At 32.6% G+C, this 14946-nt stretch overlaps 1 protein-coding gene across 1 annotated transcript; it reads right to left on the bottom strand.

Annotated features, from left to right (window-relative positions):
- Positions 1-1522: 1522 nt before the first annotated feature.
- LOC114414995 (CASP-like protein 5B2) lies at positions 1523-5487 on the bottom strand. The gene is made up of 3 exons (XM_028379479.1): positions 5049-5487; positions 2356-2488; positions 1523-1990 (listed from the first exon to the last, which is right to left on the bottom strand). The coding sequence occupies exons 1-3, from the start codon at positions 5180-5182 to the stop codon at positions 1790-1792; spliced, it is 468 nt and encodes a 155-aa protein (XP_028235280.1). The 5' UTR covers positions 5183-5487; the 3' UTR covers positions 1523-1789.
- Positions 5488-14946: the final 9459 nt, after the last annotated feature.

Here is a 14946-nt window from a genome sequence, read left to right on the forward strand (position 1 = left end):
CTAGCGAGAGAGGTTGTTATGAGGAGGACATGTGGCAGCTCAGGAATGGAGGAAGAGGATCAACATCATCTTCACAGCTTGCTCAGTGAGTAGAGCAAACTGAAGAGTGACTTTTAGAATTCACGAAAAACTGTCCAACGAGTCTTGCGCTCTTTGAAGTGACAAGACAGGGGCCTTGGGCCCATTATAAAAGCGACATTCCCTTGGATCAAGGGAGGATGGAGTGTGAGCAAAAAAATATTGTTCCATTGAGGGTTTCTTCCATTGTCTTCACCATTTTTCTTCTCTTCCCCGTGTATTTGTTCATTGTGTAAGGTCTATCATGACAATGAGATGCTAAGCCACCCATAGTTGGGGGCTTGGTGCACTAAACACTCTAGATGTAATAATATCTTCTATCTATTCAATGTCATTTTCAATGTTATAGCTTTCTTTCCTTTCTTATTGTCTTGTTATGGTTTGATTACCCATATGCATGCTTGTACAGTGTGGAAGTCATTCGGAAATGCTATCATTACTAAGAACTATAAGTAACATCTAATGAACTCATGTTTAGGGACAAAATGATGTTTGTTAGCTCTATTTTTAAACTCTTGTTGTGATCCAAATCACTTGACTTAACTTGCTGAGGAATTAGGAGTTAACTTAAATGATTTAGGTCATTTTACTAGAGGAATCTTGATTAAGGTATTTTAGTGGGTTAAAGTAGCACTTAAATTAGCATTGGATAGTGAAACATCATCAACATTGCACCAAGAGTGGTTTAGTAAAGCCAAACACCCAATAACTTCAAAATTCTGAATTTTTCAAGGGCTTTGCCTTCTAAGTGTTTGTGTTTTTGTTTTTACTTATTATTTAATGCTTATTGATTTTATGGTACATTTAATTTCTGCACTTTAGTTTTGAAAAATCAATTGAAGTTCCTATGAACACGACTCGATATTGTAGTGTATTTACTACTTGCACAATTTAATTCACTTTCCAATCATTTAATAGCTAGCCAATTATGGTTTTAATAATCACAGTTTTAATTGGTTGGGTTCTCCCCCTAGTTTTGTAAGAGGAGATATCCTTAGGAAAAAAATAGGACTCCGGTCTTATAGATTCAAATAATTGTTTGCATTGATTCGTTTTGGCCCCCTATATTTATTTCTTATTTTTTGTTTGTCTTTTTCATCAATAAAGTTTCTATTGGTTTGGATCCCTGGGGCCTGTGGTGCCAAACTAACCTAGCAGGGATGGCAGGTCCTCTTTGTGATGCCAGAATCTCAGTTTATTCAAAATAAAATAAATCATACTATAGGCAATTTGCATATATGGATTTTAAATTATAGTAACGTGACTACAGTTGCTTTCCATGTTTTACAGGCAGTAATAAATAAGAATATATGCAATCCCACTAGGATCGACCTTGTGATAGGAATTGAGTAAATGCATTAAGCTTTAGATTCAATTCTCATTGTTGTCATTATATATATATATATATATATATACACACACACACAACCGCATGCACCCAGCACAAAGAGAACATCTTGATTCTTGGCTACAATAAGGAAGTTTACAGAATCATGTCCAAGGCTTACATTAAACCAGAATCTATATCTAGACTGAGAAAGGCGTGGCAAGATTGAAAAATGAAAAATCAATCAAAGTTTTGAGAAGGGACAAGAGAGAAAATTTTGCCCACATGCCATGACAAGTATTGATACAACAAAATTTACAAGAGCTATCAAAGATACTGTGATATCTATGGTGGTCATATGTCTAGCAAAGGAAATAAGTCAAGCTAGACTGAGGCCAAGATCCAGAACATCACATGCGATGACATTGCTGTGAGAACCCAGGTGACAAAAGCCATGGCCACAGAAATCTGGTATCTGTTGCATGTGAGATGCTTACTAGTCGCGCATGCAGTCAGGTCTCTTGTGTATAATACTACAATTCCTGCTGATGAGCATGCAGCGGCAAGTGATAAAGTCGCTGTTACCTGCATCTCATAAATCACCATGATTTTATCTCACCAGCTAGTCACCTCAATTTTCATCAAAACATAAAAATTGCACCATAGAAGAAAAGGGAAATATTGATTCCAATTCCATCATTATTACAACGTATAATTCAGAGATGGAAGCCCGATCTAGTCAATACTTTACCAAAGTTTTTTAAGTTTCACCAAGCACCGTTAACAAGATAGACCAAATAAGAAACACTATTCTGCATTAGCACATGGTTAATAGAGGAGCAATTTATGTTCAATTAAGTGATGATTATGTTTAAGCACATTATTGTCCTCTGAAATTATTTTTCCACACGAAAATAGGAAAAAGATAAAGGAAGTGGCATGATTATTACCCAATCACCCACAACAAACAGGCTGACAAGAATAGGATTTTGTAGGTCTCTCTTTCTCCTCAAAGCATAAATATCAAGACATGCAAGTCCAAAGCTCCAGAGCACTTGAAGTCCCATTGATGCAATTAAATAGCTGAAGGTGCAGGGAAGTACTAGAGTTATGTTTACAAGAAAATATGACAATCTATTTAAGACAAAATAGAAATATAAAAACAAAGGAACCACTTTCTACTTAATAGAAAAACAAAAGAAATAACATTAAGTAGTAAACAATACTATCTTAGAAACCAGAGCAGTGAACAAATGACTTAAACACTACTTACAAATTACAACAATGCCCATGGCATACACACACAAAAAAAAAAACCATTAGCATCTTACATGGCACAGTATTAAAAAAACTTCGTACCCCATTGCCCGGAGGCTCTTCGCTATGCGAAGGTATGGGGGAGGTATGTTGTACGCAGCCTTACCCTTGCATATGCAAAGAGGCTGTTTCCGGATTCGAACCCCTTACATGGCACAGTATTCCTCTCACTAAATTTAACCAAATTATTCTGTAAGGAACAAGCAATCAATTCAAATCCTCTTATTCCCAATAGACCAGAGCCCTTAGAATTCTTGAATCTCAAGGGACAAGGATTAAGACTAGAGTTTTACACTCATTCATTGCTCAACTTCAAAAAAATCAACTAAGCATATAAAAATAGAAAATTATCCCCATACCATTAGGATTTGGAACAAAACAAAACAATACAACTAATTTCCAGTGCAAATCAGAATCTGCCAATCTGGACATTTTCAAGAAGGGTAAACATATATTTGGTGAGAACACTGTACTAATTGAATTGAAAAAGCACCTCAGACATAGTCATATTAGAGATTAGATTTAGAGATGTTAACATGGGTCAGTGCCATCTCACCACAAGCAATAGATTTTCAAAATTTTATCCAGCTCAACCCATTTACAGGTTAAGTCAGCTGATCCATGAGCCAAAGGATGGTCCATGGGCAGCCAGAACTCATTTAGACACTCCCACCTAGAATATTCTATAAGAATTAAAAACACTAACAGGCTTGAACTAGTTTCTAACTTCACTATTATCAAAAAACATGCAATTGTTCATAATGTAATGCTTAATGTAGTGAAGCTCTTAAAGTCTTACTGTCTTTCTATGATGAGATGACATTTTTGAAACTGTAAAAAACAATATATATAGTGAAGTTGAAAAATTCTTATCCTCTTTTAGTGTGTTTGAAACATTGAAAATGAGATTCAATTCTTGTATTTGGATTTTTAAAAAATATGAACTGATTTGATAAGTAAAATTCCATGGATTTGACTCATTTTAGGGTAGAAATCCTATCAAATTAGTGGGATTGGATAGGATTTGGTTTTTAAATTTTATCATCCTTATTAACCTGTTTTGCCAACCACTCAATTTGATTTCCAGATTTATGAGTTCCAAGCATAATATTTGATTTCCAAATCAATTCAAATCTCACTCTTTCTTAATGATTTCCAAACATAAACTTTTATTTCTGGATCAAATTAATTAAAATCAAATCATTTCCAATTTTAGATGATTTCAAACACAACCGTAGTTTAAAACTTTAGATCTTGTTCACTAAAATTTTGAGTGTTATCTTAAACCATGAAACAAAAAATAAATTAAATAAGGAAGTGATAGAAGATCTTACGTAGCTTATGAAAATGGCTCATAACTCCAATTAACACCTTTTAACTGATTTCAATAAGTTCCGTGGTAAAACTTATCAAAATAAGCTCTTGCTATGCTAGTTTATTTCAATACATTTCATGGTCAAGTTTATAATATAAGCTCATTGTACCCTCCAGCCCATATTCAAGCTCGGAAACTCATAAACTAAGATCTGAGCTGGGCTGGTCAAGTTTATAATTTCATTGACTGGTCCAGGTCAGTTTACTCTCCCTACAACGATTTGGCTTCTGGGAGATCCATCTGAACAGCGTAGCTCAATTCGGTAAGTGGGAAAAAGTGAAAAGTGGAAATTTTGGAATAAACAATAATTGTTTTTATTTTTCAATTCGTTACAACCTAAAAACAAGTGCAACTCATCTTCACAGTTAAGAATCAGTTTGTCATTTCCTTTAATTTTTTTTTTTCACGCAAAGTTCATCCGTGTATTTTCCACACACCCATGTTCAAGAATCAAGGAGACACCACCAAATCCTTCAATTGAAAATCCCGTTTTCATTCAATCCTCTATTTTGTCTGGTACCAACACCACTTACACCCAAGCGGCATCACCGTCACTAGCTGATTTCCAGGTACTAAACGCCAAAGCTTTAAGTTGCAGCCGCAACATTAAGGTTTTTGGAGTCTCTGCAATTGTAGCCGCATCAGCCGTATTTGTCCGCAATTTTCCGCAATGTCAAAGGTAGAAACAAAATCACAACCGTAAAGGTTTACCAAAAGCATTTTTGGAAGCAAACCCATAAAAGAGAGATTATCATGTAACCTTCCACCAAAGGCCCCTCATTCATTTCTAGAAACAAAATACTAACCCTCCCTCCCCCAATCTAAACACGCCCTAAACAAACAAAATCCCCCAAAACACAAGCATCGGTTTTAATTTAATTTAACTTTTTTTTAAAAAGAGAGAGGGAGAGAGAGAGAGAGAGAGAGAGAGCGAGGGGAATAGTGGATTACCAGAAAGCGGTGTAGCTAGAGAAGCCAAAGGAAGTGACCATAATAGCAATCGAAGCGGCACCAAATGCGCATTGCCCAAACCTCAACAGGAACCCGCTAATCGTCCCGGGCCCACCCAACAGCCGCTTCATCATCCCCTCCCTCCTTCCTTCTTTTTTCTTCTTCTCTCCCTTTGGGGAAACCAAACCCTAATTTCAGAGTTTTTCCATTAGAAGGGTTTTTCTTCTGCTCCTCACCCTCTTCACATGGGTGGGTGGTTGGATTTGATGTGTGAGAGCAGGTTTGAGAGAGAGAGAGAGAATGGGAATTGAAAAGGATGGAGTTTTTGCGGAAGATCACTTTTGAGCAGTAGTGGCAGTGGTGAATGGAATCGTTGGGTAAAGTTTGTGCTAGAAACTAGGATGAAGATGGGTTAATGCTTGCTTACTGTTACTGTTACTCAGAATCTTTTTGTTAACTTGGCTTAATTACATAGTTAATCCCTTCACTCTCATCATTTTACAAACTTTACTCTTTAAGAGTTTTTTTTTTTTTTGGTCATTTTACGATATTTTTATTTTTGACATAAATATCAAATTGATCCATCTGAGTTATCATTTTTTTTAACTCTCTCAAAGTTCTTTTCAATTTCATGAAATGTATTGGATTGAGGAGATTCCGCTCAAATCTGTATTTTGGTAGAATCTCATGTCATGATCATGTCTTGTACTTCTTGTTAATAAAATCAGTTTTACCCTGAATAAGTTTATGTTTTATCAATTTTTATGTATGTTATATATTCTTGTTAAAAAATTTGTTAACATCATATGTGACAAACAAAATATGACATGACCAATGTCATGTAAAAATGACATGTAACCTATGTTATATTAACAATGATGTCAACGACACTAAAACGGAAAAAAAGAACTATATGATCTAAAAATAAAAAAATATAATTTACAAGGATTAAAATTAAAAAAATAAAGAATTTACATAGATTAAAAATGAAAAATAAATGTTTGTATCTATAAATATGTCATTAAAGTTATGCATATTCTTGTTTACAAATATTTGTGTTGAAAAAAAATGATAATTGTCATATGAAAAACAATTTATGCAAAAGATAATAGTGAAGAAATCTACCAAATTAAATCCTAAGTTTTTTATTTTATTTTGGATGAAGCATAAATACAAAAAGCAAAAGACAAAGAAAGCCTAAGATATCACAAGGGAGTCTTTCATAAGTTTCTTGAAGATAACATCAAGAGAAAAGTTTCATCTTTGTTCCAAAACACCAGAATGCATATCCTAACTAACCGAGGTATTTGCAACATGATTAAAATCATGTGACATCCATGCAAGTGACAAGGTCCAATTGTTTCTCACTAGCGTTATTATTTCTAGAATCTTGGATGTATATTTGAGCATGGAATAAGTAGAATTCTACTACAGATAAGTGGAACATACATGACTTTATGAATACTCTACTATGTTGATGCCTGATCATTTTGGGCCATATATTGAAACATGATTTCTTGAAGACTAGGTTGTCTCTCTTCTTGTCTAGGCCTCTAATTTTGCATGGTTTGAGGCCTATGCATCCTTTGATTTTGCTTGAAGCTTTGTCCTTGATTGAAATTGTTGGGGTATTGATTATAAGAGTTATTTCCCACCAACAAAATTGTTCTCATCCATGGTTGCAACTAACTCATCATTAACAATGCATTCTTCTAGTTCATGCACAATCCCACATCTATGACATGTTGGGAGTGAAAGTGTAGTGATAGGACTTGAGCTCTCACGAGTGTCTAAATCTTCAGTGTTAGAGCTTGCATCTACTTTCCTAATTCAATTTGGGGACCATCTTTCTTCACCTGGTTGATGTCTCTCTTCATAATCCTTCTATCCCTTGAGTTGTTATAGGGGTTATAGCACATATCTTCAATGATCCTGATGGCATCAATAGGGGGTTTTAACATGAGGTTACCCTGACAAGCAGCATCTAAACTTGTTCCATTGTGTTAGCACACTCCACCAAAGAAAATATAGACTGACCAATCTATGTTGAGTAATGCCATGGTGTGGACAACTTCTGATCATCTCTTTTAACCTTTCCTAGGCTTCAGGTAGACTCTCTTGCTCCCTCTGCACAAAGTTTTCAATGTCCCTGATGTATTAATCCATCTTCATGGGAGAGAAATACCTTCGTAAGAAAGCACTTGTGCATTGGTTCCGTGTAATGATATTGTTCTTAGGTAGTAAGAACAACTAGTCCCATGCCTTCCATTGAGAGAGAAAGGAAAGGTATAGAGTCTGATGTACTCTATTGGTAATTCTATCACACTGTGTTGATCAACTTACTCTATTGGTAATTCAATTAAATTTATTTCCAACCACACACATATCGAGAAGTTGGATGATGTTGGCTTCCCCCAAGGTAGGGGTGAGGTAGTCCATAAGTATCTAAGCCTAATTAGCTTCCATTGCTCTTTCTCTCTCTTCACGGATCTCTACACAAAGTTTTCATATTAGCTTATCAATATCAAGTTTGTATTGCAATGGTGGATTCTGGGACCTAGTTTGCATGCACTACAAAATAGAGGAGAAGATCAAGTGCAACGGGAAATAAAATAATAAAATAAAAATAAATAGAAATACATTAAATAAATAAGAAAGGAATTTCTATAAACAAAATTGTTTGGTTTAACAAAATTAAACTAGTTTGGAATTTCGCAACTAGTCTCCGACAACGGCACTAGAAACTTGATGCATAGAATTTGTTAGGCTTGCACAAGGGCAAATGTACCCTACGCAATAGTAATAGTGGAATCGAATGTTTGGATATTGAACCGAAAGGACCAGTTGTATAATCAGTTAAGTTTATTAAACTAATAGTAGAGACGATTAAATGCAACAGTTTATATATTTTTATGATTATGGTTTTCTTAAGAAAGCAAATGTCAAGCGAGGTTTCAGTGATGATTGTAGAAGCAAAAACTTTGACTTTGATGTTTTGATGATGCCATGTGATCATGCACTTCTCAAGTTTAATTCAAGACAAAAATCCAAGAAATTCAAGATACATCATCAAGAAGATCTCTAGTGATTTAGGAAATGAATTCCAAGTTGAAATAGCAAGAGGTTTGGCCAATGAATTTAAGCAAAAATGTTTTTACAAGAGATTTACTCTCTGGTAATCGATTACCAGAGGATGTAATCGGTTACCAGTGGCCAAAACACTTCCTGAAACATTTTTAAAATAATTTTGAATATTTTTTAAGGCATGTAATCGATTACATGAGGATTGTAATCGATTACCAGTAGCTGAAAATGCTTACAACAGTCATTAGAAATTTGAATTCAAAATTTATAATGTGTAATCGATTACACATGGATGGTAATTGATTACCAGCAGTTATTGAACATTTTGATTCAAATTTTAAAGCCTGTAATTGATTACACAAATCTTGTAATCGATTACCAGAGGAGAATTTCAGAAAATAATTTCCAAGAGTCACATCTGTTCAAATGATTTTTTGATGGCCATCAAAGGTCTATTTATATGTGACTTGGAACACGAATTTGCTCAAAGTTTTTCAGAACAAAAAGGTCTTATCCTCTTAAAAGCAAAATTATCTTATGCTCTTAAAAAATTGCTTGGTCAATACACTTGCAATTCAATAAGGAATTATTTTGAGTGCTCCATTGTTCAATCTATCTCTTTCAAGAAAGATTTCTTCTTCTCTTCATCTTATTTCTGAAAAGGGATTAAGAGACCGAGGGTCTCTTGTTGTAAAGCAATCTGAACACAAAGGAAGGGTTGTCCTTGTGTGGTTCAGAACTTGTAAAGGGCTTTTGCAAGATAGTGGAACTCTCAAGCGGGTTGCTTGGGGATTGGACGTAGGCACAAGGGTGTGACTGAACCAGTATAAATCTGAGTTTGCATTTTCTCTTCCCTTAAACTCTTTTATTTATTATTGCTTATTGCTTCTATTCAGTAAGTTTAATTTGCATAATTATTTAGGAATTCTTTTTTAAAGGAATCTTGGGTTTCGGGTTAAAATCAAAATAGAATTTTTAATTAAGAAAAAGTTTGTGATATCTTAATTCAACCCCCCCCCCCTCTTAAGATATCTGAGGCCACTTGTCTAACAATGATAAGAATGACCAGGGATTATGACTAACTAGTACCAATTACCCCCAATCCTAGTCCTAATGAAATTCATTTCCTAGTTAATTATTGATTTCCAAAATCAACTGAAGCCTATGATTAAGGTCAGAAGATGCTTTTTGCCTTAAGTCAATACCCCAATGATAATAGATTTATCAATTTAAGTCAAAACATAAAATCAATTCTAGGGATGTTTAATTAAAGACTAATTAGTCTATCAAATGTTAGAGACAAGGGGAGCAACATGAAGACTTAGCCTCGAAGCATAAAGAAGAGCTTGAAGAAGTTTTGTCTTTTAAATGCTCAACTCTCTTGAGTGGCACTTTTATTGATTGTTATATTGAATGTTGCATCTTAGTCTCTATCGTATCATATGTGCATCATGCATCATCATGTGTGAGTAAGAAGAAAATTTTCGAAGTTAGAAAATTTCTTTAAAAGGAAAAACTCTCTGTTTTAATCAATTCCAGCCTTATAGTAATCGATTACACAAGTTGTTTTAAGCTTGTAGAGTTATGTCTCGTATCGGTTTAATCGATTACAGTCTTATCATAATCGATTACATAGTTATTTTTGAGACAATGATTGATTCATTCAGAAGTCTCTATTTAATCGATTACCATGTGATATAATCGATTACTTTTCTTTCTATAAGTGTTTCAAAAGTGATTAAGAACTCTTTAATCAATTAGATTGAGGATCTAATCGATTATATTGTTCTTGAGTTGTTTCCAGTTTTTGGGAAGAACACTTTAATCTATTAAAAAGATAATCTAATCGATTACTTTGTTGAATTAATCGATTACATTGTAGATTTAATCGATTACAAGCGATTATAAATGTTTTTTCTATAAATAGCCACCTTGTATTCTCACTTCTATGAAGAACAAGAATAACTTCTAAGTGAGCTTGAATCATGTGCTGATATTAGTAAAAGAAAGAAGAGAAGAAAAGTGCTTATAAATAGTGAGTCATAACTTCTAAACTTTTGATTATGAAGATCCTTTTGTGATAAGTAAATTGTGATACTTTCTTGAGTTCAAGAAGACACCTCATTTAGTCAATCAAGATTTTGCGAAAAGGATTGATTAGGTTGTGCCTATCTTTGACTATAGTTTTTCGTGTATGATTTTACACATTACTTGTTTGTGCATGAATTTCTGAAGGCATGCTAGAATATGTGTTTCTAGTTTGAACTAAGGGTAGGTTTCTCTTAGGCTCTTATTCATAGAGGACCCTAGGGTTGGGTGCCTATGTCTCTTTTTCTGAGTAGGAATTGAGATTGCTTGTGATTGTTTGTAAGAATTTTATATGCATAGTGAAAATCTAATTCGAGTTTGGATTAGCTTCTTTAGTGATAGAGAGTGAACCAGTATAAAGAGTTATGTACTTCTTCTCTTGATCTTATCTTTCTTTCTTATTCTGGTCTTAATTAATTTACTAAAGGTTCAAGAAAATATCTTTTTGAAAGAAAGAACTTTAACAAGGATTTTGTGTAAAGGGTGATTGATTTTGTATCTCTGGTTTTAAAAGTCTGTTTTTATTTTGAAAACCAATTCACCTTCATCTTGGTTTATGAGTTCCATCATCTTTTTCATCAGAGATTACCTAAACAGTTTGATTATCCAATTTGGTGCAAAATATTCTCTACCTAGATCTACCAATTACATGTAAATGATCACTATTATACAATTGATTAAGTATTAGAATGACGAGTTCCAAATAAATATTAAAATAAGGAATATAATTAATTAACAAAAAACAATGAGTAATTTCATTAACAATAAGAATAAGAGTACATTTGGGCAGTTATGATCAAAGCAAATAACAATGAGTAATTTGATTATCCAGACTAGGGGTACTAGTCACTCATGATCAAAGCAAATAACAATCCTATAAAAAGTAAATATAGACATACCAATAAGAAGGAATGATGATCATGATTTATTGTAGTGGTGTTGCTCACACTCTTTAGCTCTCAAAAGCCCTAAAGATTTTCCCAAATTCGTAGAAAGATAAGGATAAAAATAAATATTTTTTTCCTTACCCAAAAGAGAGGCATCATTCCATATTTATAATATTCTATGGAAGTTCTCCTTCTATCTTTCTTTAATTAAAGAATATTATCAATTAGAATTTAAATCTAGCAGATGATCCTTACCATCTTTATACCATCTTTAAGTGATTGGTGATGTAGGTAGACTAAGGACGTACAAAATTGCTACACGTGTACAAAATTATTGCGATCATACAAAATTACCATGACCGGGGTCTTCTGATTAGCTCCAAAAATTCATGATATTTAGTTTTTTTTTCACATGAAACCTCTTAAGCACCTGTCTTTCACAAACTTTCACTAAAGCGTGAGTTTTGTCAAATAAAATATATCTAAATGCATGAGTATAACTTGAAAACTCACATCAAAATACAATATCTGGGTTTATCAGAATACGGTGGTATGAGCTTTAAACACCTCTATGGATTCAACCTTTCCATGCTAGGAAAGCAAAGGTGGAAATTCTCCACCCAAGAAGATGCTATGGTTACAAAAATTTTCAAATCCAAATATTTTCCCAATGGGGAGATTCTTGGAAGCCAAATTAAGTCTCAATCCTAGCTGTGTATGGTGTAACATCCATGCCTCTCAAGTATTGATCAAGGAAGGTCTTCAATGGAAATTGGGAAACTATCACAAGATAAATGTTTGGTCTCAAAGCTGATTCCAACACCCCCACTACCCTTTCATCACCACACCACCTCCACCTGGACTCAAACACATCCCAGTAAGTGTCCTCATTAATCATGCAAATTCTTCTTGGAGGTTTGAAATCATTAATCAAATATTCAATCCACACGATGCTCAAGCCATTCAAGCAATTTCTCTTCTCAACACTAATTCTGATGATGCTGTAATTTGGAAGCATAGCACCAAAGCATAGCACCAATGGGCAATATCTAGTCCGCTCATCATACCACCACTTAATGAAGCATATGATAAATAACGATGATCTAAAAGTGCCTAGAAATTGGTCTCTTCTTTGGAATCTCAAAGTCCCCCCAAAATTCAAACATTTTTTGTGGAGAGTCCTTCGAGGTTGTCACCCAACACGGGTCAAATTGCAAGACAAGGGAGCAAGCTATGAAAATTTATGTTCTTATTGTAATACTAACTTGGAGAACTCTTGACATATATTTTTTGGCTACAAGCAGGTTCATGAATATTGGAGAACTACTAGGGTTTGATCTTACATATCCAATGAAGTCCAAATTGCCAAAACCATCAAAGGTTCGGTGTTCAAACTCCTCCATAAGCTCTCTCAGAGTATCCAAGTAAAGTTTGTTATGCTTCTTTGGAACATTTGGCATCATCGCAATGATAAGATTTGGAACTATATTGATCCCCAATACCAAGTTTCCATCAATCTTACCATGTAGCATTATCATGAATGGACTCATTCTCGTCAGTAACAAGATGACAATATCATAAGGCCAACCCAACCAGAAGACTTAATTTGGCAAAAACTTGATGTTAACTTCTTCAAGTGCAACATTGATGTGACTCTTTTTCAAGATCAAAACAGTTTTGGTGTGGGTATATGCCTTTGAGGAGACAAATGAAACTTCGTTTAGGCCAAAACTTTCTACTCTAATGGTTTCCCAGATCCAAGAACAACAAAAGCATGGGGGCTACTTCAAGCAATGAATTGGATGGTAGATCTTTGTATGGAAAATGTGATTTTTGAAGTTGATTGCGAGGCTATATTGAAAGCGATATTGAAACCCATTAAGGGTTATTTAGATTTTCATTATATCATCTCTAAATGCAAAGACTATCTTTCGAATCACACAAACTCATTGGTGAGTTTCAAAAGGAAGCAAACAAATCAAGTTGCTCATACTCTAGCTAGGGCATCTAGGTTTTTCACTAGCATCCACATATTTCATTATATTCCAAGTTGTATTGTTCCTCTTATTATGATTGAAATGAATGAAGTTTCTTCTCATAAGAAAAATAAAAAATTATTGTTGGTATGATTTTCAAGATAATTATCATACATGATGATTTATAATTAGATGACAATGTAAAATTATTTTACATTGTAAGTGCATAGCTTATATATTGTCAATGTAAAAAAAGTTCACATTGTTGACCAATAAAAAATTATTGTGGGTATGACTTTCAAGGTAATTATATTAAAAGTTGATAAACTTATCATATATGGTGAGTTGTAATTGAATGACAATGTAAAATTATTTTTATACTGCATAGCTTAGTTTGTACAAAAGAATATAAATAATTAAAAATAATATGAGTTCAATGGTTATACATTATCAATGTAAAATATTTTATATTGTAAACAATAAAATATTATTGTTAATATGATTTTTAAGATAATAATTATTAAAGTAAACAAATACATTATTTATAATCTATAATAATATATAATTAAATATTAATGTAAAACTTCTATATATACAGTGTAGAAACTATTTAAGCATACTATATAAGACTCATACATTTATTTAATCACAAACATTATATATATATATATATATATATATATATATATATATATATATATATATATATATTAATAAATTAACTTTTATTTAAAAAAAACTATTAACTTTTATAATAATTATTTTAAAAATTATATTTATATGATTTTTAGTTGATTGATAATGAAGAATATATCTATTGAACTCACTTAAATATACAGATAATAATTAAAAATCATATTGTTGTCCCATGAAAAGTTTACATAAATAATAAAATTATTGATTTTTTACCTCATAAAATTATTGACTTTGATAAAAAATTACTCTCAAATGTCATGTAAGAATGTAAAATAATTTTAGTTAAATGACAATATAAAAATTTATACATTAGTAATATATAGAAATTAAACTCTTTTAAATTTAGTTTACCAGGGTGATTGTTTTGAAGTTAAGAGGTCACAAATATTTTTTTTATAACACACAATATTATTCGAGTCAAGTAAGCAATACTCAATTAATAAAAATATAAATTTCTATTTAAAGTGTGTGCTCATTAAAAATATTTTTATTTTATTTTTGGTTTTAAATTTGTTCAATGAATTTTTACATAGAATTTTCAAATAAGCCAGTAAAGTTAGCTAATTTTATTATGCTATTGCTAAGTGAATTATGCCATGGTTTTTTTTTCTTGTAATTCTAATTTTTTTTATATTAATTTTTTTATTTAAGTCTCAAGTAAGTTAAACTATAACTATTAAAAATATTTTCCTTTTCAGTGTTTATGTGTCTTTTGAGTTATTTGATTTTTAAAGTATTATCTAGCCTTTTTTATTTAAAAAGTAATAATGTGCCTTATGTTTATAGTTTACCAAAACAGGCTAAAATTGTACATAATCATTGAGTTTGAATATGAATAATCATCTAATATAATATGAGAATGAAAATGATTAATTTTAACTGTTAGATTAAAAATAAAAGACAAAGATTAAAACATTTTAAATTCAAATTAAAAACTCATTTAACTATAAAATCTCTATAATATTTATTAAATAAAAAATCAAACATCTTAAAGATTTTATTTATATCAAGATCGTCACCACAATTATCACCATCGTCACCATTACTACCGACCACCATCATGATCACTACCATGATCACTGTCGTCGATACCAATACGATTGTTGCCAGTTCAGCCACCTTAGCGGTAGCTGCAGCCATCGTGTTGGTGGCAACGAGCGACAACAA

Source organism: Glycine soja, chromosome 1 (genome assembly GCF_004193775.1).
Source record: "Glycine soja cultivar W05 chromosome 1, ASM419377v2, whole genome shotgun sequence".
Lineage (NCBI taxonomy): Eukaryota > Viridiplantae > Streptophyta > Magnoliopsida > Fabales > Fabaceae > Glycine > Glycine soja.

Bases quoted from the DNA above. Each gene is read 5' to 3' on its own strand.
- LOC114414995 (XM_028379479.1), bottom strand. From the start codon at position 5,182: ATGATGAAGCGGCTGTTGGGTGGGCCCGGGACGATTAGCGGGTTCCTG. The intron at 2,489-5,048 runs GTAATCCACTAT...CTGCACCTTCAG, and splicing joins TCTAGCTACACCGCTTTCTG to CTATTTAATTGCATCAATGG. The intron at 1,991-2,355 runs GTAATAATCATG...TATGAGATGCAG, and splicing joins TGTTTGTTGTGGGTGATTGG to GTAACAGCGACTTTATCACT.